Source organism: Chrysochloris asiatica, unplaced genomic scaffold (genome assembly GCF_000296735.1).
Source record: "Chrysochloris asiatica unplaced genomic scaffold, ChrAsi1.0 scaffold00194, whole genome shotgun sequence".
NCBI lineage: Eukaryota > Metazoa > Chordata > Mammalia > Afrosoricida > Chrysochloridae > Chrysochloris > Chrysochloris asiatica.
The window spans coordinates 3,787,793-3,803,058 of NW_006408712.1; the positions used below are offsets into that span (position 1 = coordinate 3,787,793).

General features: G+C 40.5%; 1 protein-coding gene across 1 annotated transcript in view; it reads right to left on the bottom strand.

The window, feature by feature from the left end:
* Positions 1-15,266, bottom strand: part of NID2 (nidogen 2 (osteonidogen)) — a 118,277-nt gene that overhangs the window by 35,894 nt on the left and 67,117 nt on the right. The window contains exons 10-12 of the mRNA XM_006872369.1: positions 12,325-12,468; positions 10,476-10,604; positions 9,499-9,642 (exon numbers count right to left, since the gene is read on the bottom strand). Coding sequence (XP_006872431.1) covers positions 9,499-9,642; positions 10,476-10,604; positions 12,325-12,468 — 417 coding nt within the window. The remainder of the gene's footprint in view (positions 1-9,498; positions 9,643-10,475; positions 10,605-12,324; positions 12,469-15,266) is intronic.

Consider the following 15,266-nt stretch of genomic DNA (forward strand, 5'->3'; position numbering starts at 1 on the left):
GTTCATTTTATAATCTTAGTTCTCCAAACTGAAAAATGCTAAAAACAAACACAAAGTTATAGTCCTTTTATTTTATTTACTGAAATCATCAAATGCCAGTAATAGCAAAACTGTGAGAGTTAAATGATCAGAACCAAAGTCCAGTGGATAGGATAAGCTGTCTTAAGAAAGAGAATATTTCCAGAGTAAAAAGAGGACAAGGTTGGAGGCCTAGTCAAGAATTCACTGAAAATAAAATGAAGCAGCAGTCATATCTGTAATATGTGTGGATAGAAAAAAAAAAAAAAAAAGGAATGCAATGTTCAGTGTAAAACGTAGAAGATGGGAGAATTAGGACAGGTGAAGCGTGTCAACTCAGTAGAGCCCATGACACTAGATCTAGTAAGCAGGGCATTTAAAAACAAAACCAAAAAACCAGTTGCCAAGATGATGCCAACTCATGATGAGCCCCTATATGTCAGAGTAGACCCATATATGCTCCATAGAGTTTTCCCTAATTTTTATTGATTTTCTTACTGCTGCTGAGAACATTCTCCAAGTTGTGCCATCATTCTCACCCTCCTTTTCCGAGTTTTCCTCTCCTTCATCAGGTCTCCTATCTAATCTATGAAGGTTCTGTCGTCAATTTGATCCCATATAGGTAGTCCTAACCCTGTGGCATTTTGGGCTTACCGCACTGGACTGCAAGGTCGGTCTGAATCACAAGGGCAGTGGTTAAAGCTCACTACCCACTCCTCAAATGCACCATACAGGGTGGCTATGGGTCTGAACTGGCTCAATGTCAATTAACAACAACAACAGCAGTAGCAGCAGCAGCCCACTATACTCAAGGCAGACCTATATTACTACTTAACCTAGACTACTGTTTGGTTTTAAGAGATTTCAAGGAATATTTTTGGTTTTGGGTTTCAAGATTATCTCAGGGCGACAGTTTCAGGGGTCCGCCCAACTTTCAAGGCTCCAGAAAGTCTGGAGTCCATTCAAATCGGAAGTTCTAGTCTGTTATTTTCTTCCTTTTGACCAGGATTCCTCTATATTTCATCACAGTATCAGGTATGGTGCTGGGGCACCATCCAGTTCTTTTAGTCTCATGGCAAAAAACACCCCAGCAGCTCATGGAGGTCATTAACAACATAGTCCACATCACCGTATTTCTCTACTGTTTCTCCAGGTGAGTATACACTCATTGTTGTGTCCTGGATAACTGCTTACCAACTTACGCAATATTCAATAACTAGGAGGTAGAACAGAAGCATGCTCTTAGGCCAATTAACTGGGAAATACCATGTAACCATGATTCTAAACCTCCAAGGAATCAAATCCCATGATGTTTTGGGTTGTACCCTATAGCCTCAGTAGCTACTTTTTTTTTTTTTTTTTTAAATCATTGTAAATATATCACACTTTTGCCAATTCAGCTTTTTATAAGTATACAGGTTATTGACAGCAATTACAAAGATCTGTTAAGCAACCCCGCCCCTGAATAAATGAGATATTCCCACCGTTGTTAGTCTCCTTTGTTTTGTGAGGTCATATATTTGTCCTTTTGTGACTGAATTACTTCATACTTAGAATACGATCTTCCTGCTCCATCCACAGTGAAGCATGGTATCAAGACTTTGTACAGTTTGTTTATCCATTCATCCCTTGAAGGGCATTAAGGTTGTTTTTACTTTTGTGCCATTGTGAATAGTGCTGTAAAAACACAGGTGTACATATCTGTAGTTAAATCTCTGCTTTCAAGTCTTTTGGAAAAACACCTAGGAATAGAATTGCTGGGTCATGTGGCAGTTCTAATTTTAGTTTTCTTGAGGAACTGCCATGCTCTTTCTCCTGAGTCAAACCACTGCGCACTCCCGCTAACCATAGATAAGGGTTTCAATTTCTCCACATCCTTGTTGTTGTTGTTGGGTGCCTTCAAGTTTTTTCCAACTCATAGCGATCTTCTGCACAAGAGAATGAAACACCGTACAGTCCTGAGCCTTCCTCACATTCATTGTTAAGCTTCCGTCCACTGCTGCTGCAATCCATCTCATCGGGGTTCTTCCTCTATGCCACTGTCCCTCCACTTGACCTAGCATGACATCCTCCTCCAGGGATTGGTCTCTCCTGATAATATTATGTCTGAAGTATGAGAGACAAAGTCTTGCCATCCTGACTTCTAAGAAACACTCTATCTGTATTTCTTCCAACACAGATTTGTTTTTTTTTCTAGAAGTCCATATTTTAAAAATTCTTCTTGAACACCGTACCTCAAATGCATCAATTCTTCCGTAGTCTTACTTACTGTCCAACTTTCATATGCATATGAAGCTACTGTAAATATCATGGCTTGGGTCAGATGTGCCTTAGTCCTCAAACTGACATTTTTGCTCTTGAACACTTTCAAGTGGTCTTGTGCAGCAGATTTGCCTAATTCAATACATCATTTGATTTCTTGACAGCTGCTCCCATGAGTGTTAATAGTGGATCTAAGCAAAATCAAGTCTTTAATTACGTATTTTTCCCCCATTTATCAAGATGTTATTGTCCCAATGGTGAACATTTTTGTTTTCTTTACATTGAGGTACAACCCATACCCAAGACTGTGATCTTTGATCTTCTTCATCAGTAATATTTTAAATCCTTTTCACTTTTAGCAAGCAAGGTTGTATCATCTGCATACCACAGGTTGTTAATAAGTCTTCCTCCAACCCCAAAACCACGTTCTTAATATAAACCAGTTTATCAGATTATCTGCTTGGTGTACAGAATTAATAAATACGGTAAAAGAATACAACCCTGGCACACACCTTTCCTAATTTTAAACTACACAGTGTCCTCTCGTTCTGTTTTAACAACTGCTTCTTGGCCTATAAACAGATTCTTCATGAGCCTAATTAAGTGTTCTGGAATACTCATTCTCCGCAATGCTGTCCATAGCTTGTCATGATCCACATGGTCAAAAATCTTTGCATAGTCAATAAAGCACAGGTAGATATCTTTCTGATGTTCTCTGCTTTCAGCCAAGATCCATCTGATGTCAGCAATGTTACCTCAATTCCATGTCCTTGTCTGAATCGGCTTATGATATTGTCCTATGATTTCTACATTCTGTTGGGTCACCTCTCTTTGTAATGGGCACAAATAGGGATCTCTTCCAATCAGTTGACCAGGTAACTGTCTCCCCAATTTTTTGGCATAGGTGAGTGAAGTACCTCCAGTGCTATAGCAGTTTGTTGAAAGATTTCAATTTGTATTCCATCAGTTCCCAAAGCCTTTCTGTTTGCCACTGCTTTCAGTGCACCTTGGACTTCTTCCCTCAGTAACATCCTAATGGGAGTGAAATTGTGGTTTTGATTTGCATCACTCTAAGATACTGAGCATCTTTTCATGTCACTGGTGGCCATCTGAATGTTCTCCTTGGTAAAATGTCTACTCAAGTCCTTTGCCCATTTTAGGATTGGATTTTTTTATTAGTAGGTTACCAAAGCTTTATATATCTTTTGGCTATTAGATTCAAACCACCAACCTTTCTGTTAGTAATCAAGTGTTTAACCATTTGTGCTATCCAGGGACTCTACGGAGCAGACTTAGGGTCCTGAATTTAATGTGAACTCTGCAAGGGGCAAGGGTAGCTCTTTATCTGGCCTCCCAAGGACTCAAATGAAACTTCTCTAGGATTACGCCCACCAACCTTGCTCAGATCACTCTCACTGAGCTACCCTCTGATGACTGAAGTATTTTCCAGGTAGCAGTAATTGGAATTTCAGGACATTAAACAGAGACACTGTGTTCACTGTAGAGAAACACTCCCAATTGCAACGAACAAATTAGCATTCTGTTTATCCTCAGTCTCTGGGATGTTTAGTCAGCATAAATCAACTTCTTTGAGTGCAAAAAATTTGAAATGCTCAACATAACCAAGTTTAACAACATCCAGAGAGACCCTGCCTACATAAGCAGCTGGTTTCCCTGGTTACCTTCATTTTATTTACAAAGGAGGAAAGTAGACTAATGGATGTATTTACAAATTTAGAAGCAAAGAAGGTTGCCTGGTTTGTCCCTCAATTCACAAAATATAAATCACATTAAAAGAATATGAAAATACCATTTCCAATATATTAACATGAGTTTTATATTGTTGTATTTGGTGCTCTTTGAAGTTGGTTCTCTGTCTCTTTAAGAGACAACGCAAAGGCCCACCTTGGTGAAGCTGGTAACCACCATCCAAGTCTTCTGACCAGAAAGAAGCTGGAAAACTGGCTGGAAAAGCAAAGCTGTAAGTATCAACATCCAGCCAAATGCAGGAAACTAAAACTATTCACAGTACATATGCTAAAAGTACTTCTAATGCTAACAGGAACCCTAAGCAATGGCAGGAAGCAGGAATTCCTGAGACACATGCTCTATTTCTAGAACCTTGAAGCAGTTTTTGGGGGGGTTATTTTTGAGTTAAGAGAAAAGGGGATTCCCCCAGCATGGTCAGATCACTTACGTTCTTAGAGCCTATGGCCTAGGAATTCTGGCTAGCTCTCAGAGCCCTGCCTACCTCCCCAGACATGCTGTTATCACTACTACTAAAGTCATGGGCAACCAGTACGTGTTATATATGAACACTCAAGGGCAAGTCCCTTGAGGGACTGAAGGCATCACAGTGATAGATTTCTTTCAATGACAAGGTAGAGAAAGTTGAGGCTTGATGAATCAAAGTCCTTGACATCCTTCTTGTAAGGTCTCATACTACCATAGCAAACTAGAGTCCAGTCAAGTCACTCAGGGCCTGACTTAGCCCACAATGGGCTGTGGCATCTCTTCAGGAGCGCAAACACTGGTGGACTCTGGGGAGGAACCTCAGAACTTTTGAATAAAGAGAACTCTTCAGAGGACTTCAAGCATCAGAAAGAGGTAAAAGGGAAAAAAAAAAAAAAAAAAAAAAAAAACCGGAGACTTCCAGTCCCAGTGCGAATTTCTTTAATGTACCATTCTGGGAGAATGATGCTTACCAATCACTGCCAATGTTATTTAGAGACTGTTAGCACACAGACAACAATTTTCAAGGCATTCTAGAGCCCCTTTGCCATTTGGGTCATGAAAGATGGCTTCTTCCCAACACAATACTCCACACTATCATCCATTGAATTAGTAAAGAACATGTTTGAAAAATCTGAGAGGCCATAATTTAAGCACTTCCTCTCCTTAGCAATGATGGCTCTGGGTAACAGGTCATCTGCAACCCAGCTTCCTCAGTTCATTGACTTGCTCCTCCCTGGGAAAGCCCCTACTCAAGACAATCCATTTTTTGTAGCTGGCAAAGTCACTAAGATCTAGAAAGACAAAGAAAACTATTATTAACATGATTGAGAACTAGCCAGCTCACACCAATACAGAACTTAAATCAATCCAGATTGAGGGAAGCTGGAGATGATTTAATTCTGCTTGGATAGAAGCCTCCAGCTAGTGATTTAGACAAGATTAAGAACCCAAAGCAGCAGCTCCAGGAAACTTGACTTTAAACAAACCCTGCCTGGAGTTTACTGCTAGTGTAATGCAGTAAACTATAAATGTTTAAGAACACACACACACTTTCCAAAAAGTAGAATCTGCATCAAATATCCTTCTGTCCCTGGGACCCAAGCACACTGTGAAGAGCTTTACATGTGTTTAAATACTTATTCTGAAAGTCACCTTCATGATTAATTAGTCCAACCTGATATATGCATTCCTTTTTTGGCAACAACTACCCAGTTTGTCTTTGCTCACAATCTGCAAGCTTGAAAGGCAACCACACTGTAACTGGATGTACATGCCGTCACTCCCAGTAGCCCTCACCTTCTGGTTTTCATGGTCTTCATCATTTTCCCTCCTTAAGTACCTTGTTTTTAGCCAATAAAATAAAAGCCACATTGAGGGGTGTCATGTCTGTAATTTTGACTTCTATTTTTCGAGCAGACTCTCTCTCACTAGTGTTGATAACGTAAGCTGCCATGTTGGAAAGGCCCATATGGCAAAGAGCTGAGCATGGTTTCCAGGTAATAGCCAACAAGGAGATGCTACTAACCACCATGTATTATGAGCTTGGAAGCCACTCTATCCCAAGTTGAGCTTTGAGATGACACCCCTACCCTGGTTGACCCCTTGGATAAGAACACTTGAATGAAAGTAGATAGTAACAGTGAGATAATAATGTTTATTTTTTTAAACTTTATTAAAAAGTAATAATGTTTACTTTTTTAAACTATAAGGTAACTGGTAATGCAATAGAAAATTAATACAGATTTTTGGAACCTAGAAATGGGGTGCTGCCATAACATAAAAATTGTGGGAGTGGTGTTAAAACCAGCAATGGGCTGAGGCTGGATGGATTTTTAGATTATAATAGTGAACTACTTGAACAGACTTATTAGAAATCTGGATTTTGATTACACTGTCAATGAGGGCTCAGAAAGAAGTGAGAAGCAGGGGTTTTGAAATTGAAAGAAGGGAGATCTTTGTTATAGAGTGACACAAAACTTAGCACCATTGTCTTCTGCATGTATGTGGAAAGCAGATGTATTTATCTAGTAAAGAACATTTTGAAGCAAAGTGTTGAAGGTTGCCTACTTTCTCCTTGCTGCAAATAGTAAAGTATGAGAGAAGAGCGATAAATTGCAGAAGGGCTATTACACAAAAAGGACACAAGAATTGATTTTGAAAATTCTTAGCTCCTCCAAAGGGGAAAAAATGCTAATATTAAGAAATGGCTTCTATATCTGTTAGGATAACATAGCCTAGCAGCAAAATTTGATGCATTTGAGTTATGGTGTTGGAGGAGAATATTTAAAGTACCATGGGCTGCCAAAAGAACCAACAGATCTGTGTTGAAAGAAGTGCAGCCAGAATGCTCCTTGAAGGTCAAGATGGCCAAACTTCGTCTCTCGTACTTCATATTGTCAGGAGGGACCAGTCACTAGAGAAGGATATCATGTTTGGTAAGGTGCAGGGTCAGAGAAAAAGAGGAAGACCCTCAGTGATATGGATTGGCAATATGACAGCATCAAGGGACTCAAGTTTGGCAACAATTGTGAGGTTGGCCCAGGACCAGGCAGTGTTTTGTTCTGTTGTGCATAGGGTCGCTATGAGTTGATACCGACTCGATGGCACTTAACAACAACAACAACAACAAAATTGATTTAGATATTAAAAGACAAAAAGAAAGATAAAGCCAAAAGCTAAGACCAATGGCTCAGAGTATTCAGTCATCTAAAGGATCCTTTAAAGGGAATAAGGGGATGCCTGACAGATTCTCTATTGAGACTTGGAGTATTTATTAGACAGGGTCACAGTTTAAATGGGCCAAATAGCAGAACAAACAGGAAACCCCACTGACAGTAAACATCCTTCAGTAATTTAACACCAAAAATACCTATTTAGGGGAAAACCACAACAACAAAACAAAAATCAGGGCTGTGCCAGAGCTTTAGTTTATTTCAATGTAAATTAAATGCTTAAAAAACAAAAACAGAAAAAAACATACAATAGTTCTGAGCAGCAGAAATGAGAACCTTAGTCAACCAAACAACAAGGTTTGAACAATACCAAACAGCCTGCCACAGCTGAGTCAGAGCAAATGGCAACACTGCCCGTTCTCATTTGTTTCATCAGTAACACGTGGCTGCAGTATACTGCTCAGCAGCCTATCCTGCTGAAACCCCAGGGGAAAAGGAGAGGGGAAGGGAAGAAACCAAACATCTGGTGAGGAGGGAGGGGAACCCATGCTTTTTAGATTCACTATGCAGCTTCGAGGAGTTACAACAATTCATAGCAAATCAGCTTAATGGCTCCAGGTGCAAGCAGCAGTTCAAGGAGAGGGTAAAGCCTGCCTTTTGTATTTAATTTCTGCAAACAGACCCTTCTCCGTTTGAAACCCTTTCCCCAGATTTCTCTTCTCCTCAGTCTTATTTTACCATAAATTTTTAGGTGGTGCTGACAAAAAACCTGAGATTGAATTTCAGTCCTATTCACATCAAGTCCAAGTCACATCACTGTGTATGTTTAGAAAACCTTTAGAGATTTATGTCAATTTATTCTGTATTCCCAAAATTGTTGTTGTTGTTGTTCAGTACTGTCAAGTTGGTTCTGACTCATAGTGACCCAATTTAGTTTTTCCAGGGAGAGACTGCTGAGTTTGAACCACCGACCTTGTGGTTCTGTGCTTATCCAGCGCAACCACATCAAAATACCAATCCCCAAATTAAAGTACCACTAACTGTGTGTGGTGCTGTGGGTTAATGTGCAAGACTGCAAAGCTGTTTGAATTGCAAGGTCTGTGGTTCAAGCTCACCAGCCATTCCTCGGAAAACCTGTACAGGGTCGCTATGGGTCGGAACCACCTCAATGGCACTTCACAACAACTAAGTATGGTGCCCTAGGATGAGCACTGAACTGCTAACCTCAAGGTTGGTGGTTCAAACCCATTAGCTGCTCCTTAGAAACCCTATACTGGGTCACTATAAGTTGGAACTGACTCAATAGCACCTAACAATAACAACAAAACAAAACACAAGTTTCATAAACATTACACTCAAAGTTACGTACAGTTTGTAAGAACTTCCCATATTGTATTATATTTCACAAAGTCAAACTGGAACATTTATCCCTGCATTCTTGCTCAGTGGTTTTGATAATATATTGGGAGTCAGAAAGTAAGCATTAACATCCTTTCCTATCTGAGGAGTGCCTTCCTTTCTCCCTCTCTTTTTAAAAAGGATTGTTGTATGCCATTGACTTTGTTCCAACTCATAGTGACCTTGTATAGGGTTTCCGAGAGCAGCTGGTAGGTTTGAATAGCCAACCTTGTGGTTATCCTATATAGCACTACACCAGGGCTCAAAGAGAGGAGTTATATGTTGTTAAGTATTGTCGAGTAGGTTCCAACCCATAGCAACACTGTATAGGGTTTCCAAGAAGCACCTGGTGAGCTTGAACCATCGACCTTGCAATTCAAACCCACTTTGCAGTACAGCACATTAACCCACAGCGCCACACCAGGACTCCAAAAAGTGAGGAAGAAAATAGAAAAAAATATATATGTATACATATTTAGAGATTGCTTAAAATATCACTTCAACCAAGAAAACAGATCTAACTAAAATTGAATATGACTTGGAAGAACTGAATTAGGCCATTAACCAGAGAGACTGAAAGATGGATACTTCATCATGCAAAGGTAGAAGGAGAACACGCTGCTTTTTCTAAATTCCTCCAAACCACACTAGCTCTGATGCACAGAAGCTTATAAGCAGGCAGTGCCTCCCCACCAGCCCTTGAGAAGTGTCTCCCCGAGAATAACAGAAATAGGCTCACCAAACAAGTCCAAGGAAAGTTATCCTCTCCCCAATGCCTTTTCAGTCCCACAGGACCACATTTTCTGTTTCTTTTCTGGCAATTCCAAAAGCAAAAATTCACTTTGCTTGAGCCAGAGGAAGGGAGAAGTCGTGGAGCCAGGTATCCAGCTGAAGCTGGCTTTTATATACTCACCAGTACATTGTTGGCCTGAGCCAGCATAACCAGGCAGACAGGCACAGGTGAACATCCTGCCGCCATGATGAATGCACTGGGCCTGGCCAGCAGGAGCACAGGTGTGACTACCATCCTCACAGGGGTTGGGAGGTGGGGCAATCACTGCAAAGAGAAGAAGGCAAGATTCCCAAACATTCAGGCATGTGAATGCACGAGCCTTTCACAGACCCACAGCATGGGTACACCTGGGGGCTTGCAAGAAAAACTGGTTCGCAGGCCCCTTTGTGAGCCCAATAATCAGAACTGAATTTTAACAAGATTCTTAGGTGGTGTGTACACATAATGATTGAAAACTGCTGACCTGGGCTTGTGGTTAAAGCAATAGGTTTGAAAGATCAGTCATCAAAATAGGCCTTTTTTAAAGTTTATAATTCCCAGAGCAATTGCTGCACACAATACAAGATTTCTACAATCACTGTTACTTTTTCATCCCAGTAGATTAAAAACCACATTTTTTCTATTATCGATTAGCTCTATCAATGGTATGAATTTGGAATTCTAGCTCTTCTGGATATATTTTAGTACCAAAGAACTTTTTGAACATTAGAAACAGTATAGCTAGAATAGTTTCCTTGGCTGTTCAAGTGGAACAAATGTCTTTGAATTACACATCTACTTCATTGCAATTTTAAACTACTTGACATATGTAAAGAGCTGGGGCTATTTAGTGGAGAGGTTCATAGACTTATTATATGATTGACCCAAATACCAGGGTTCACAGGAATCCCAAATGAGGGTAAACATCCTCCAATAACTGAACACTACAAATAATTATTAAGCAAGGGAATCAGGGCTGAATTGAGCTAGAGCTTGCGGTTATTTCAATGCACACACTGTACTTTCATGGAAATCATACAGCAGCGTGGAAACATTAATGAATTAAAGGGCAAGGTTCAACACTCTTAGCCAACATGATAAATGGTTTTCGTGCTTACAGATACAAGTGTGTCGGTCTTCTGCAAACTCATAACCATTAGGGCATTCACACTTGTAGCTTCCTTTCATATTGATACACACAGAGTTGGGGCCGCAGTGATGGGAGCCAGTTGTGCATTCATCTACATCTGAGAAGAAATGAGAACAGAGAAGTGTTGTTCAAATCAAGGATCCTAGGTCTGGGTCCTGTCCTGGTGTGGTGCTGTAGGATAAGCACTGGACTGTTAACTGCAAGATTAGTGGTTCAAACCTACCAACTGCTCCTCGGAAACCTTCTGCAGGGTCACTGTAAATTGAAACTGATTCCATGGTACTTAACAAGAACAGGAGTGGAAAGTCTGAAATCTTAATATTTTATCACCATGAGGCTCGATGAAAATGATGATTGGTGGACTCAACAGGAACTGAAATGTAGTACTTTTAAGCACAAGAGATGTTTCCAGATCATCATAAATAATAAAAATGTATTTCAAGTCATTCAAGTATTAGCCACTGGGAGATATTTTTTGAACACATATCCTGAAAATTCATTGAACATTTAAAACTTGTTGATCATTTAGAAGAAAAAAATTATGCAAGTTTTTCTTTTAAAATACAAATAGGCTTCAAAAAATTTGCAGAAAAGTATAATTTAAAGACAATAGAATCTTTCCATGAACTGTTTGAAGCCCATTATATATCTAAATTTTGTTTTAAACCCCGTCACAATATTCTGGGATTCAATAGGTGAAAGATAACCAATGTGTAAAATTTAAAGTTACCTCCAAAACTTACTTTACAATTAATCTAAGGACTACTTAATATAATAGTCTGTGAAGACCACAATCTTCAGTATGGATTGCATCTCAATGTCAAGTAAACAAAAATCCTCCCTACTGGACCAATAAACAACACCACTGTACCAACAAACAACATTCTTATCAATGGGGAAAAGACTGAAGTTATCAAGGACTTCTTTCTTCTTGGATCAACTATCAACACTCATGGAAGCAGCAGTCAAGAAATCAAATGACGTATTGCATTGGGTAAATCTGCTGCACAAGACCTTTTTAAAGTGTTGAAGAGCAAAGATGCCAGGATGAGGACTAAAGTGCACCTGACCCAAGCCATGGTATTTTCAATAGCTTCATATGCATGAGAAAGCTGGACAGTGAATAAGAAAGACCATAGAAGAACTGATGCTTTTAAGTTATGGTGTTGGAGGAGAATATTGAAAGTGCCGTGGGCTGCCAAAAGAACAAACAGATCTGTGTTGGTAGAAGTGCAGCCAGAGTGCTCCTTGGAGGCCAGGATGGCCAAACTTTGTCTCTTATACATCGGACATATTGTCAGGAGGGACCAGTCACTGGAGAACGATATTGTGTTTGATAAGGTGAGGTGTCAGAGAAAAAAAGGAAGACTCCCAGCGAGATGGATTGGCAAAGTGGCAGCATCAAGGGGCTCAAGCGTGACAACAATTGTGAGGTTGGCCCAGGACCGGGCAGTGTTTCATTCTGCTGTGCATAGGGTCACTATGAGTCGGTACTGACTAAGTGACACCTCACAACAGCAACAACTTTAATATAGGCTCAAAATAACAAAAGTTAAGAACTCCAGATTTCCCAGAATTGCAATAAGCATGTTCTTTTCATAAGTCCCAGTCCCAAATACCTACTTACAACTATCCTCTCAAACTTAACCAGATTGTGCTTCAGTTTTTCAATAAGTGCTTTCAGAGCAATAACTAAAGTCACACATCAGTGGAGATAATAAGGCGGGCTAACATTTGTCTTCTATAAACATAGTTCTGAATAGGACAAAGTGAACACAAGAACTACAAGAAAGCAGTACAGAGAGGATGGTCCTTACCCACACAGCTCCGTCCATCTCCCTGGTACCCAGGTGCACACTCACAGGTGTAGGCTGCATTTGTCCCTGGATGACACTGTGCTGTTGTGTCACACATGTGGCTGCCATCATGACAAGGATTGACTGGAGCTGGGCCTGAATCCTCTGTGTGGGCAGAGATGGAATAAAACACAATAGCACATTCTGATCACTGTACAGAAAGGAGAAAGAAGAGCCCTTGGCACTGATTGTATACTTGTCTGTATTTCCTGGTATGTCTGGTAACCTTGGAACATTCTCACTACCCAAGGGTACAGTGAATTCCCAAAATGGCTTTCTCTTGCCTAAACTATGACAGTGTAGCTTTCCTTGCTTTCAGTAGGTTTTTGTCCAGCGAATAAAAATATCTAACATATGTCTTTTTCAAGAACAAAGATGTCAGTCTGAAGATCACTTAAAAGTACCAATATGAAAAGTGCCATGGACTACCAGAAGAACAATCAAATCTGCGTTGGAAGAAGTACAGCCAGAATGCTCCTTAGAAGCCAGGATGAGAAGACTTTGTCTCTCACACTTTGGACATACTATCAGGAGTGACCAAACCCTGGGAAAGGACACATCATGCTTGACAAAGTAGAAGGTCAGTAAAAACGAAGACCCACCCATGAGATGGATTGGCACAGTGACAATGGGCTCAAGCGTAACAACTCTGAGGATGGCACAGGACCGGGCAGTGTTTTGTTGTGTTGTGCACAGCGTTGCTATGACGCAGAACTGACTTGAAGGCACCTAACAACAACAATACACACTTCTAACTTCCTAGCACCACCTAGTGCTTTACTGACTATGTAAGGATTTTGACTGCGTGGATCACGACAAACTATGGATATCATTGTAAAGAACAGGCACTCCAGAACACTTAACTGTGATCATGAGGAGCCGGTAGGTACATAGACCACAAGGCAGTCATTTGAACTGAACAAGGGGATACTGAATGGTTTAAAATCAGAAAAGGTATGTGCAAAGGTTGTTTCCTTTCTCCCTTACTGGATCATACTTACTCAATCTGTATGCTGAGCAATAATTTGAGCAGCTTAAGTATCTGAAGAACATGACATCAGGATTGGAGGCAGACTCATTAACAACCTGTGATAAGCATCAGTCTCCATAACTCTGAGAACAGAAGAACTAGATGGTGCCCAGCTACCACTCTACCAACTGCTCTGAAAAGTCCCAGATAGACTGGGAGAAAATGTGAAACAAATTTTTAAATTATTTATTTTTTTTAAAAAGATGAGGCTGACTGGTTAGAAAGCGACTAGAGGAACCTGAAACTATGGCCCTCTACCACCCTTCACGTCTAAAGAGGAACCAACCTCTCAGGGCCAATTTTTAGATAGGTATGTAGAGGGGACAACAAAACTAGTAAGGTCTGCTCACTGTGGAATGGTCAACCACTAAAAATCAAAAGGGCAACATTTACCTAAAGACAAAGTTGAGAATGGATGTGAAGGTGGGTGGAAGGGAAACAGGAACAAGACAGAATAAGTGGGAGACCTGTTATTGCATGGAGGGGATTGCAATCATTGCGATGAAACAAGTCAGGATCAGGATTTGTTGAATGTAAAATTGATGATTTTTGTCTGCAAACTTTCATTCAATTTATAATAAAAAGTTACAAAAAAAAAAAAAAAAAGTCACCATGGTACATTCCAGCAAAGTTTAGTGAGAATACACCGATGTCAAGAGCTTATTCCTCTGTAAGGCATGAAAAGCAGGAGAAGGTGTGGCTGGGGTAGTGGGGAAGCAGCCCACTTGGAAATAATTGACTTGCAAACTTGAAGATATGAGTACATTACGGTATCTGAACTTGAGTAGAAAATGTCTATAATTACACAGTTGTTGTTGTTAAGTTCTGTTGAGTGGGTTCTGACTCCTAACAACCATGTACAGGGTTTCTGAGGAGCAGCTGGTGGATTCAAACTTGCCAAATTGACCTGCGGTCCAGTGCATTATCCTGCAGTGCTGATTACACAATACTGAATTAAAATGCATTTCACTGACAGGACCAGCTACATAATTTGCAGAGCTCAGCACAGTGAATATGCAAGGTCCCTGGTTCAAAAATAATTAAGAATTTCAAGGCTGCACCATGGAGAATTAAGCCAAGCACATGAGCCTTTGGCGTACAGAGCTCTGTGCCACTGAGGTCACACACCCATGAAGCCAAGCTTACTCGCTGAAGCTAGTTCCCAAAAACATTTTTGATACATTTCTAAAACCACTTGGCTATTCATTCTCTCTAGTTTGCTAGCTTCTTTCCTAATATAGTAAATAATAGGACATTTTCTACTTCACCTTCACCCTCTTGAACTGTTTGATTCTAACAAAAGGATCTGGAACGAATTTACTCATTTAATGAAGAGGGCAGAAGTGATTTCCCTTAATGGAACAGCTCTTGGATGCAGCCTCTCAGCTTCACTGTGTGGCCCTTTGCCCAAAGTCTCCGCAACTCGCCCAAAGGACCCCTGAAGTGGGAGCAAGGACAGGATGCATGAATAGATCTTGCTCTATGATCCCATGAAAACCAGGCACCCCACATGTGGAACTCAAACAATTGGTGTTGGCTGTGGCAGTGAGGGGGTGTTGGGATGTCAGCATGGGCTTCAGGCTTTGGTTGTTCACTGCAAAGACAAAGTATTATATTCTAAACCCTGGGAAATCACCCGGCTCCCACACCAGGTACAGCCAGCTGTGTTGTTTTACATACATTCCAACCAGCTAATAGCTCCCTCTGGAAACAGCAAGAGACAAGAAGATACTGCTACACATCGAGTGGTTGTATTTTTGTTGTGTTCTTTTTCTGTTTTGTTTCCTGCCCCCCACCCTCCACATACACCTTTCACCCCTTCTGTTGTTCTACTGAGATAGAATAAATAACACTGATGTTTTCTGTTGGGTGG